We start from the raw sequence: 13,107 nt of genomic DNA, 5'->3' as shown, positions 1-13,107 counted from the left end.
GGTTGAAGGGCAGTGAAATTACTCCCTTTAGGCCTATAAAAACCAGCATGGTCCAGTAGTGTACACCTGGTGATGAATTAGGTAAAAGTAGATGACCTTCAAACTATAAAGCATGTTTTTTTTTCTCATTATTCTTCTAATGGATTGGATTTGTTCGTGACTCAGTGCTCACAAGAGCATTAGGCTATGGATGGAAAGCCCTCTTCTGATCATACTGGGATGATTTGCTCCACCTACAGTAACTCATCGTCCTATAGAAAACCATATTTACACCTTCAGCATCACATTCAGTCCTCCAGCGTTCTATACCTTCTTGTCGCTCCACAAAACCTCGTTGTCTGATTGTGAACTCTCAACCCGTTGGTCGGGAAATGTCAAAGAGAGGCCCGTGCTGCAGCAGGGGGCGTAAAGGGGAAAAAAACAACAACAGTTTATTGCTTTATTTTCACGTAATTTATTTTCCTTTCTTATTAAGCAAGTGTCATATCCAATAGCATCAGAAACCGACTCCTAGCTGACCAACTCTCGCAGCCGCCGTTGACAACAATTTGCAGCCTTGATCGTTCCCGTTTCGTATAGCCAGCCTAACAATCCTTGCCAAACATGTGAGTAGCAACCGCTGCTATATGTTTCCTTTAGCTAGTAAACCTGTTATATCTGCGATATGGCATTCTCATATGTGTCCCCTCCCATTTTCATAGATAAACAATGTCGGTGCAGTGTTTCATACACAAAAAAACTGTTATGTTACAATCAAACCTGTTCGTCTGTTGCGCTGCAAATTGATGAATGCTGTCGGTGTCATCGTGCGTTTGTATGGCGACGTCTCGATTCATTGTATTTATTTTATTTTTAGATATCCCCATGCGTTGTGTTTTCTTAGTGTCTGGATGACGAAATGAAATCAATAATATTAAGTGGCATATTGATTATGGCTATAGCATCTCTTTTGAAAAGGAATTACATTTCCCTCCCGCTTAATAATACAGGGTAGTACCTATATCACATCAGGACAGGATCGCGTATACATGTTGTATGTAAGCCCTAACAGAAATCACGTGTGTGAATGATCAAAGCATTTCTCTCATATTATGGGCAGGTAAGACATATTGACAGCTGGTGCGTCTAATGGAAGTCCAGTTTGATTGGGGGGATTGCACAAATTCATGTTAGTCTGTTTTTCTCAGTAGTCAGTTTCTGAAGTTATAACATGGTAGGCCTAATAAACATGTTAATGTAGCAAATGCAACATGACCATCAATTAAAATACATGATGCATCATACTAGTGGAAATACCAATATCTGGGCCAGCTGACATGCTATTATTTATCTCTGGTCCCAAGGGTGACACCAGACTACTCTAAAGGCTTTGGATTTATGACCCACACTTCTAATGTCTGGTTTTATCTTGGATATTTTTGTCTTCATTTATTTCTGGAATACAGGTGATGAAATAGGCCTAGTCGACTTCATACTCAGAGTTTGGGTGATAGACTTGTTGTTTTACTCAAACTTCACTTTGGTAATAAAATAAAAAATACAGTACCAGTCAAAAGTTTGGACACACCTACTCATTCAAGGGTTTTTCTTTATTTTACTATTTTCTACATTGTAGAATATTAGTGAAGACATCAAAACTATGAAATAACACATGGAATCATGTAGTAATCAAAAAAGTGTTAAATAAATCTAAATATATTTTATATTTGAGATTCTTCAAAGTAGCTACATTTTGCCTTGATGACAGCTTTGCACACTCTTGGCATTCTCTCAACCAGCTTCACCTGGAATGTTTTTCCAACAGTCTTGAAGGAGTTCCTACATATGCTGAGCACTTGTTGGCTGCTTTTCCTTCACTCTGTAGTCCAACTCATCCCAAACCATTTCAATTGGGTTGAGGTCAGGTAATTGTGGAGGCCAGGTCATCTGATGCAGCACTCCACCACTCTCCTTCTTGGTCAAATAGCCCTTACACAGCCTGGAGGTGTGTTGGGTCATTGTCCTTTTGAAAAACAAATGATAGTCCGGTCCACTAAGCGTAAACCAGATGGGATGGCCTATCACTGCAGAACGCTGTGGTAGTCATGCTGGTTAAGGGTGCCTTGAATTCTAAATAAATCACTGACAGTGTCACCAGCAAAGCACCCCACACCATCACACCATCTCCTCCATGCTTCACGGTGGGAACCACACATGCGGAGATCATCTGTTCACCTACTCTGCGTCTCACAAAGAGAAAGGCGGTTGGAACCAAAAGTCTGAAATGTTGGACTCATCAGACCAAAGGACAAATTTCCACCGGTCTAATGTCCATTGCTCGTGTTTCTTGGCCCAAGCAAGTCTCTTCTTATTGGTGTCCTTTAACAGTGGTTTCTTTGCAGCAAGTCGACCATGAAGGCCTGATTCACGCAGTCTCCTCTGAACAGTTGATGTTGAGATGTGTCTGTTACTTGAACTCTGTGAAACATTTATTTGGGCTGTAATCTGAAGTGCAGTTATTCTAATTTATTTATCCTCTGCAGCAGAGGTAACTCTGGGTCTTCCTTTCCTGTGGCGGTCCTCATGAGAGCCAGTTTCAACATAGTGCTTGATCGTTTTTGCGATCACTTTTAAACTTCTTGAAATGTTCCGGATTGACTGACATTTATGTCTTAAAGTAATGATGGACTGTCATTTTTCTTTGCTTATTTGAGCTGTTCTTGCCATAATATGGACTTTGTCTTTTACCAAATAGGGTTATCTTCTGTATACCACCCCTACCTTGTCACAACACAACTGATTGGCTCAAACACATTAAGAAGGAAAGCAATTCCACAAATTAACTTTAACAAGGCACACCTATTAATTGAAATGCATTCCAGGTGACTACCCCATGAAGCTGGTTGAGAGAATGCCAAGAGTGTGCAAAACTATCAAGGCAAAAAGTGGCTACTTTGAAGAATCTCAAATATAAAACACATTTTTGGTTGCTACATGATTCCAGATGTGTTATTTAATAGTTTTGATGTCTTCACTATTTGTCTTCAATGTAGAAATTAGTAAAAATGAAGAAAAACACTTGAATGAGTAGGTGTGTCCAAACTTTTGACTGTTACTGTATATTGTAAACCTGGGCCCGTATTCATAAAGTGTCTAAGAGTAGGAGTTCTGATCTAGGATCAGTTTAGCTTTTTAGATCATTATTGATTAGAGGGGTGCATGATCCTAGATCAGCACTCCTACTCTGAGACACTTTATGAATACATGCCCAGTAGTAAACCTTCTTTGCATTATTTAACCATGTTACTCTCCTCTCTTGCAGGAGGGAGAAAATACTGCTCCTGTTGAAGATTTCCATCAAACCTACTATCTCTCTCTCAACCATGACACCCAGCAGAGGACTCTGGGATTGATGCTGGGATCACTCCCACTGATGGCCTGGACTAGGTAGGAATACTGTGTGTGTGTGTGTGTGTGTGTGTGTTCATGGGGTAATGTCTATCTACTGTATCTTTCCCTCTGTACTGTAGGTTTCAGCTGTCCTGCTGAAGCTATGGGGAGCTGTTGGAGCTGTCTATACAGAGACCCCATCCAAGACAACCATCTCACCAAATTCAAGGTTCATCTCTAAACCCTCATCTGTTGGCTACCTAGTGTGTGGTGTATCGGTTACCTACGCTCTTAGAAAAAAGTGTTCCAAAAGGGTTCTTTGGCTGTCCCCAGAGGAGAACCTTTTTTGGTTCCAGGTAAAACCACTTTTGGTTGCAGGTAGAACCATATTGGGTTCCATGTAGGACCCTCTGTGGAAAGGGTTCTACATGCAACCCAAAACGGTTCTAATTTGAACCAAAAGAGTTATACCTGGAACCAACAAAGGTTCTTCAAAGGGTTCTCCTGTGGGGACAGCCAAATAACCTTTTAGGTTCTAGATAGCAGCTTTTTTTCTAGAGTGTAGTCCATGGTATATTATTGTTATGAGGAACTGTTCTTTCCTGTGTTTAATCCTATACCCCAGGCTATTATGGCTCAGCTATCTAATGATGCCTAATATCTGTACTGTGCTCTGTTAAGCTTTGTATACAGTTAATGTCTGCATTATAGACAATGTACCTCCAAATACAAATTAGCCACATATTTATGCTCTGCGTCTACGACGTGCTTACGAAGACCAAATGTATGCTATATAAAGCCTTTATAAGTTGTAGCTCGTTTAAAGTGGGACCACAAACTTGATTGGGATAACTTGATTGTACTTTTTGGTATTTTCCAGGTAACCAATGTGGATGACGAGGGGAATGAGTTGGGCTCTGGGACCATGGAGCTCACCGAGACCGAGCTCATCCTGCACACGCGCAAGAGGGACGCCATCCGGTGGCCCTACCTGTGTCTGCGGCGCTACGGCTACGACTCCAACCTGTTCTCATTCGAGAGTGGCCGGCGCTGCCAGACTGGACAGGGTGAGTCTGAACCACCTGGCTTAGCTAACACTACATAGACAAAACGTTGCCCTATGAAATGTGTGTACGTACGTGTGCATATGCAGTGCTCTACTTGTTCTACTTTTGTACGAAAATGAACCACAATTGTAATGGGAGAATTGTACTTAACTGATTAGCTAGCTGCTGTCATATTAGAAGCCTAAAGTTGGTTGTTGTCGTTGAGTGAATTGTTTCAGAAAACTTCTACATTTTCTTAATTTTTTTTTTCTCGGTCAGGAACAGTTTTCGATTCATTTAAGATAACTTAAACATGTATGTGTGTGTTTTCTCTGTGGTCGTGCAGGAATCTTTGCGTTTAAATGTTCTCGTGCGGAGGAGATCTTCAACCTCCTCCAGGAGCTGATGCAGTGCAACAGTATCAATGTGGTGGAGGAGCCTATGATCATGACCGGCAGTGGACACGCACGAGAGATAGACATGCCTCGCACCCCACAGACACCCAACAGTAAGCACAAACACAAATATAAACACACACACACACAAACATCCAGTACACACGTGCGCGTCATCTATACAGTACATGATTGCTTCTTTGCTTTTGTTGAATGCTGTGAAGGTGTTTGTGTAGCAATTTCACTGCAATGCAGGACAGATGTGACACAAAAGCTGAGAATATGTGTTTGATGTTTTGAAAGTAGTTTGGGGGGAAAAACTCCGTAATAATTCCGGAGATCAGGGATCTGGTGTCGAAATGTCTTACAGTAAATCCTTTCGTCAAACCCAGTTTCCATGCTCCAACCTGTTCAGAGGCAGGGAGGGAGGTGGATGAATAGAGCAAAGAAGGAGGTGAAAGGGTCGAAAATACAATGACTTGTGGGTAAAACAAAGGTTACATTACAAATCATTCTATGCAATACACCACAAACATAGACACACACCAGGGTTTCCGTTTGGAAAATGTGGCCCCGGACAATTGACCGGCAGCATTTTAATTGACCAGACATTCGCGAAATTCACAGGACCCATATGCATTGGCTGCATAACCTGATTAGGAGCTTAGAATGACCAAAATCACATTTAGATTATGGTAGTTCATCTTAACAGAACATGCAACTCGAGGATGCAATGACGTGTGTCCTTCCTACCTAATTCCGATGCGCACTTTGAAGATGTTAGAATAACTGTCCACATTTCCTCAGCCAACAAGACGAGTAACGAACAGCAAAATCACTAGCCTATGTCAATCTACTATCCCCCATAGTAGAAAAGTTTACCTCTTCTATTAGTCAGCTTGTCGTTCTGTGCAAGAAAGAAATAGCCTATTCCGAACAGACTCTGGGACAGTTGTGGGACAATAGATCCCAAATTTATACAACCAAGCTACCTAAAAATAAACTTTATAAAGCATTGAGGCTGATGCAACAGACCAGAACGTTTAGCTTAAAATGTTGCTCAACTATTATTTCTTCACATTATAAGCGCAGCAATGCGCGCAAGGCAGTAGGCTACACGCGAATGTTTGTCCCATAATGCCAAAGAAAGAAATTTGCAGGAAAACACTGCGAGCGATTTCATGTGAAACTTAGAATGCGAAACTGATTTAACAACTAACATGGGTTGCTAATATGACTAGGATTGTGCCTTTGGCTACTGGACAATTAATGAAAGTTGATTTGAAAACCAATAGAACATGAGAGAAATATGTTACTGGTTGTAATGTGTAAGTCTTTATAAAATAATTGCCTCCACGAAATGGTCAGATTTTGGCTAGGCTACTTTGAAGCAAGGTAAGACATGCCTCATAATATGATGTAAAACATTCAGGTTTCAAACAGATAAGTGTATGGTCTCAAAATGCATACTGCCTCCAGCTTGTTGGAAAGGGGTGTGTGACGCACTGAAGCCTGCGTAACGTTGCCTACAGATGCACTTAATTGGCAAATGGGAAGCGCACTTCAATTAGGCTACCAGTTGAGAAATAAAAATAGTAGCTCTTTTTAATCGTGGCCATTAAAACTGTTTTTAACATGCGATTGTATTTATAATTGTTGCGCAATGATTGGGCTTATTAAAGCACGTTTCACTACAGCAGCAACGAACAATCTGTTTGAGGAGCTGTAGCAGCAGCTCTCCTGCTGTCTGACAGATTTTCCACTGAAACTAGGCTCTATATCTGCATGCTGTGCGCATTTGATAAATAAGATACTTAAGAACTAACGAAAATACATATGCACCAATTTAATTCCACAAAATTATGCAAATTAACATATAGACCGATAAGCATGACCAGTCAAATGAATTTACATAGCCTGGTATTTCCATCAATGAATAGACTAAAAAGGCTTATATTGCAATGAGATTTTTCTTCTTCTCCCGAACAATTGGCCGGCGGCAGTTTTATTTATCGGCCTTTCGTTTTTTTTGTTTGTTGCCAAAAGCCAGCTATTACCGGTTAATGGAGACCCTGAAACACACACACACCATTAGGCGTAAAAACATCTAACCTCATTCACCCAGACTCCCATTCAACACTGTGTGTATTGTTCTCTGTCTCCAGCTCCAGCATTCCCTGTCCAGGGTTTTCCCAACGGGTACCCGGGGTATCCCATGAGAGCTGAATCCTCCCAGCCCTCTCTAACTGACAACCCTCACGGCCACAGCCACATGGGCCTGGAGGACCAGGTAAGACTGACCCCTAACCTCTATAGTAGTATGATTTTCTGATTATAGTGCCGAACCAAGCAGCACTGTAACCACTGCTGACTCTTCACCTCGCAATGTGTCGGTAATATCCTAGGGAAGGGTGATCTCTGAGTCCTTGCTAATCTCTGTTTTCTCCCTCTCTCGCTCTCGCTCTCTCTGTCTCCTTCTCCCTCTCCTTCTGCAGGCTCACACCTATGTGAATACTGTTACTGTGGATGGGGAGCTCTCCAGTCGACACTGTGTACACTCCCTACCCGAGGTGCGGCCCACTTCCTTCCCTGAGTCAACCCGGGGAGCCATGCCTGTCGTGGGCCAAGGAGGTGGGCAGACCAGCATGCACTGTTGTCCACTCGAGGAACAACGCAAGGAACCCCAGGTATTCCTTCAGCCTTCCTCTCAGGAGGTGAAATTCATGCTGGGACCCACCCCTGCACAGCGCCACCTGCTGGAGAGAGAGAGGGAGAGGCACGGGGGCCACAATCCACACGCCATGCGGCCTGTAGAGGGCGCCACAGGTTCAGAGACAGAGGGGGACGAGCCTCCTCTGCACGTGTACAACTCCCACTCCTATCACCACCCTCACTACCACCACGTGATGCACCGGCACCCTGGCCACGAACACCAGGAGGGCTGCCAGCTCACCTACGAGAATATCAACGGCCTGAGGGGGGGCCGCCGGCTGAGACTCAGCCCCAGCAGCATGTCCCAGTCTGTGGGCTCCAGCAGCAGCAGCAGCACCACCGGAGACAGTCACTCTCACCCACAATCACACCCCCTCAACCCGCACCCCCACGGCCCATCTTCTCTGCCCCCCCAGGGGTACCCCTGTGAGCGGGGCGCAGGGATGGGCGGTGGTCACCGGCGGACAGCTCTGCTCAATTACGAGAACCTGCCGTCGCTGCCCCCGGTGTGGGAGTACCGTGCCCTGCAGAGAGACGAGGAGCAGGACGAGGATGACGAGGAGCAGGATGAGGAGGAGTACGAGGAAGAGGAGGAGGACTTTGACGAGTACGAGTTTTCGGAGGGTCCAGGGACGCCCAACGGGTACCACCAGGAAGGGCTGGGGAGGGGGGGGATCCACCGTGACGCCCTGCAGAACTATGTCAACACAGAGCAGGTCCAGGTTCAGGTCCAGCCCAGTCGGCTGCGACATGCCTGCCCCCCTCAACCCCAGCACCTCCAGCCCTGCCACAGCCAGCCGGATCGGGGCGGCCGAATATTCAGCTTTGATTTCCGTAGGCGGCCTGGAGGAGGGTTTGGTCGGGGGGAGGGCTGCGAGCACAGTCACATGCCCCCGTCGAGGCAGCTCAACTACATCCAGGTGGACCTCGATGCGGAGCCGCCGTGCCAGGCCCTCGGGGGGGGTGGAGGAGGGGGAGCCCAGTCTCAGCCCCAGCCACAGCACCAGCGCCTGCCACCCCTCAAATGTGGCCCCCAGCAGGCCCCACGGCGCAGTGAGTTCTACGCTGTGATTGACCTGAAGAAGACAGCAGCCATGTCCAACCTGCAGAAAGCCCTCCCCCGGGACGATGGGACATCGAGAAAGACTCGTCACAACAGCACAGACCTGCCTCTGTAGATGCAGTGAGGAGGAGGAGAGACGGAGAAAGATGAAGGGAGGGAGTAGAGAGAGAGCGAGAGAAACAGGTTTGGGTGGAGCGCTTGGCTGGACAGACAGGTATAGGCAACTCAGCAGCACACTGGACCCCTCACTCTCATCCAGCCACCTGCCTGTTCTGTCCTGTCCTGTCCTGGCCAGCTGGATCATATACAGGTACCTAATTAGAAAACTAACTAAAACCTATCTGTGCATATTCCACTTTATGGAGCAAGATTGGTTTGAAGTTGCCATATTATTGTGGGTCACCTTCTGACTGTGGTGAGATGCTATCTGAGTTAGCAGCAGAAACCTTGGTCGTGGTTGGCTGGGTTTATGGTTAAACCCTTAAGCTACCATTGTTTTTGGTTATACCGTTTGGCAATGTTCTTTTTTTTTTAGCTTTGTGTTGGTTGAGTGCCAAGGCCCCGGGTTTGGTTCAGGGTGGGAGCAGGAATGGACGAGTCAGGTCTCCAACTTTGTGTTTGACCAGTGATGGTTGATTTTAGATGTAAGAGTATTGCCCGTCATAAAGTAGCTAGGTTCCTCATTCTGTTATCATTCAGTGTTGTTGTTTTATTTATTTTACGTCCCCGTTTACGAACATGGGCTACTATCGAGTTCAGGTTTACTAGTCTACATTGTAAAATTGACTGAACATTTTTTGACATGAAAACAGTTTGTTATTCCCCCAATTGAATTATAATAATGTGCATTCTTCACCTCACAAGCACTTCTTCTGACCCCGTGACTGATCGAAAGGACAGTTGATGATATTTATTTATAACTATCTGCCCTCAGGAATTAGTACAGATCAGTACAGTTTGCACATTATCCTTTGGAATTGTAATCTTACATCCTATTCAGTATTATATTTTTAGTCAACAAAAAAAAAGACCCCAAAGCAGAATTTTTTTTGGAATATATTTTCTCTCTTAATCCAAGATTAAATATCATATATTTTTCATGTTGAAATTGAATCTAAAATGGAAATAATAGTAACCTTGATAATATGATACAGTCACAGTCTGTTAGATTTTCAACATCCGCACGCACACACACACACACACACACACACACACACACACACACACACACACACACACACACACGCACACGACACAACTATTGAGACGATGGAATTCATCTCTGACTCCATATCCATTCCACTTGAATAGGAATCCATATCTAATTCCTAAACTATGGTTACCTTTGCACTTTTTACCTTTGAAGTCCCCACAGTTCCGAATCCCTCATCTGGAGTAACAGAAAGGTCGTGATCTGACAAAACTCCTTCGAGATGGTGATGTCATCACACAGACCCAAATATTGTATGGATGTATTTTTTTTTGTTGCAACATTATAGAGACCTATAGCAACTTACATTTTTTAGAGAAGAAGTTGATAACCTGTGATAATGGCTTAAAGATATTAATAATAACCTCATATAAAAATTACCGGTTTACTATTTTAGTAAGTATCAGATTGATAACTGAGGGTTATCAACTGAGGGTCTGTTTTTAAAGGGGAATATATCATTATGTTTTAATGTTAACCGTTTATGGAAAGTCTTATATCATTGAGCATTTGGCTGAGGATATTATTTATTTATTCATTCATTGAGATGTCTATATGGTGATTGTTTTGCATAAAAATGTGACAAACAGTTTTTCGTAATCTAGCCAGTTGGTGATTTGGAGACCAAAGTATCACCAGTCATCGTCACACTGTCTGGGACACCATTGTAATACCATTGTTATGCCTGTAATTAATAACATTACATTCTGAAGAAGAAAGACTGTATTAATATATTAAAGTGCCAAATCTTTACTGTTACCTGTATGAACATTATGAATCCAATCTATGTGCCATTAGGACGTGTAATAGAAAACCTGAGGGCTAAGAGGCAAGGAGTTAGCCTACATGTCAAAAACAAAGGAAAGAGCTTGGAGGTCAAGGGCCGTATGTATCAAGAGTAGGAGTGCTGATCTAGGATCAGGTCTCCCCTGTCCGTGTAATCGTATTCATTATGATCGAAAAAGGCAAAAACATTCCTACTCTGAGACTCTTGATACATACTGAACGGGGTCAGGGTTGATATATTGTTAACCCTTTGTACTCCTCCTCATGAATCCGTGTAGCTGATCCAGGTCAACTGGACAAGAAAGGGCAAGAAAGACACATTTCACCTCATAGGCTAGGCTATACATTGACAGCCATATCGGAGTGAGACAACGGATTCGTTATATCTATCTAGTCTTCACAACTCCAGTGGTTTTACGCTGCTATAAGGTAGAAGTTCAGACAGTAAGAGGAGGTAGGGATGGTAGTGGCTATGCAGGATTGTTTACCATATCGTTTAGTAAATGGAACTACCATTTTCGTATTCATTCAAGATCACTGCATCAGGGCTACCAGTATGAAAATGTGTTTTTAATTCAAAGAAGTTTTAATTTCTCATTTCTATTTCTTGTTTCTCTTGGATTGGTGTGATCAATCCACATGCCAAACCTTGTTTTCATTACAATCTGTCTGTCTAATCTGAAGTAATGTGGCTGAAGGCGCAGCACAGGCTTAGCAACTGTAATCCTCATAACTGCTTATTTAATCTGATGGAAAGATATACGTAGGTCTCCTCACTGTTTGTGGGCATTTTTCAGACAGGGATTTATCCGTTTGCACACATATATATTTTCGTGATACATTTAAAGGGTGTTTACATTTGGCAATAATGGTTAAATAGAGATGTGTTGTTGGAGATGAGGTTTATTCAGACCAATGTGTGCGAGGTTCGAGGCGCGCTGTTAATGGTTCCACAGGTCTGTTGTATTTGATCCCCTGTTTTTATGTGAATCAGCATTGGAACTAAGACCTCTCTCAGGCCTCCTGTTGACAATATTATAACTTTGTTATTGTATACATGCTTAGATTAGAACGTGAACCAAAAAAATGTATGTTTCTGTTTTCTTGATTGTCTTATACAGCAGATTTGCGCTTACTCAACACCTGACTTAATTGTGCCATAAGTGACTGTTGCCAAGCTTTCTGGACGACGTGTGGCTTTCGAATGTCGAAGCCTTTTAAAGGACCAGGTTAGGTGTCAGAAGGCATACGGCAAACATCTCTGTGTACTGTGTTTGCACTGATACAGTGGTTCGGACTGTTTCTAACGGTTTGACGGTTTGTATATTCATTAGTCAGTCATCGTTATCAATTTGGTGACACTTAATTGTAAAGCTACACAGGAATAGTACTTTAAAATGTGTTCCTTATACTAAAGTGTTACCAGAAATTACTTTGGGATTCATATCTTGTCATATCAATGTTGTCACTTAGATTTTCCTTGAAAAGCGACAAAAGATTAACAATGAAGGATTGTCCGGTAACACATGACTTATGTTTAAATAATAAACCACTTAATTGAGGCCTAATGTATAGCTAATAAGACACAATAAAGACCTTATGAGCTACGTATATACACACTTATAAACTACAAATTAGTAGCTAATATGTGTACCTTAAAATAAAGTTTGACCAGAATTTAATTCAAACAACAGTTTTTTGCTCTTTTATGTAATTTCATCACAACTGCCTGACCACCACAAGGTGGCGTTTCTTGCTACGATGCTCGGGATTATGAGAAAATAAGTAATTTTCCTTCCACAGCCCCTCAAAATGCAGCTCTAGGTCCAAAATGCACTTAGTTCCATAATATTACCAAGGTACAAACAAAGTAGCTCAAAATCTAAGGAATGTTACAGTGATTTGGTACTGTATTTCAAAATGTTTTTGTTTGTTTGTTCATTTGTTTATTTATTTACCATTGAATGCATGTGTGATATCCACTGGTGGGTGACGATGATGCAGACAGGGGTCCGTTATTTTCATTCAATCACATACTGAGCTAATGCTCTTCTAGTCCAATAAGACCAGAGCAATTGAAACCTGTTGAACCTGTATGTTAATGGTGATAATAATGTGTGTTGATTGATTGATATAAAGGTTGGGTAGGCCAAACTAAATGACTGTGATGTACACTAATATTTGACTGAGTGCCAAATGTGGTTTAGTACTATGACTTTGACTACAGGCCAGGGACACACCTGGCTGAGATTCACTAGGAACTCTATAGGACTCTCTCTGAGAGACGCCAATGACTCTCTCTCACCCTCTGGTCTTGGTTTTACCTGCGGTATGAATGTAATAAGCAAAGAGAGACTGTATAGATGAAGGGCAACTATGCTTAATGTTTCTATCCTTGCTGAAAACAAAAAAAGGTGAGTGGTCAGAAGTTTTCTCTAAATTTCAAAATTTGCAATCTGAGTTTCTTCTTCGTATATTTGTATTTCTTGTAAGTATGTATCTCCTCTGTATGTACATATATATATA

General features: G+C 42.7%; 1 protein-coding gene across 2 annotated transcripts; it reads left to right on the top strand.

Annotated features, from left to right (window-relative positions):
* Positions 1-333: 333 nt before the first annotated feature.
* Positions 334-12,274, top strand: frs3 (fibroblast growth factor receptor substrate 3). 2 transcript variants are annotated; one of them, XM_029775809.1, is made up of 7 exons: positions 334-605; positions 3,302-3,426; positions 3,510-3,598; positions 4,250-4,436; positions 4,762-4,923; positions 6,976-7,100; positions 7,306-12,274. In XM_029775809.1, the coding sequence occupies exons 3-7, from the start codon at positions 3,533-3,535 to the stop codon at positions 8,698-8,700; spliced, it is 1,935 nt and encodes a 644-aa protein (XP_029631669.1). In that variant the 5' UTR covers positions 334-605; positions 3,302-3,426; positions 3,510-3,532; the 3' UTR covers positions 8,701-12,274. The 2 variants fall into 2 exon arrangements, with proteins under 2 accessions (XP_029631669.1, XP_029631670.1); XM_029775810.1 differs by lacking the exons at positions 334-605; positions 3,302-3,426 and having other exon boundaries at positions 3,427-3,598.
* The last annotated feature ends 833 nt before the right edge of the window (positions 12,275-13,107 follow it).

The sequence above is a fragment of the Salmo trutta genome, chromosome 14, assembly GCF_901001165.1.
Source record: "Salmo trutta chromosome 14, fSalTru1.1, whole genome shotgun sequence".
NCBI lineage: Eukaryota > Metazoa > Chordata > Actinopteri > Salmoniformes > Salmonidae > Salmo > Salmo trutta.
Note: the sequence above shows the minus strand (reverse complement) of the source record. Positions and strands in the feature narration are given on the sequence as shown.

Excerpts from the sequence above, each read along its gene's own strand:
- frs3 (XM_029775809.1), top strand. The coding sequence starts at position 3,533 with ATGGGGAGCTGTTGGAGCTGTCTATACAGAGACCCCATCCAAGACAAC. Across the intron at positions 3,599-4,249 it reads ACCATCTCACCAAATTCAAG|GTAACCAATGTGGATGACGA; the intron begins GTTCATCTCTAA and ends GGTATTTTCCAG. Across the intron at positions 4,924-6,975 it reads CACCCCACAGACACCCAACA|CTCCAGCATTCCCTGTCCAG; the intron begins GTAAGCACAAAC and ends CTCTGTCTCCAG.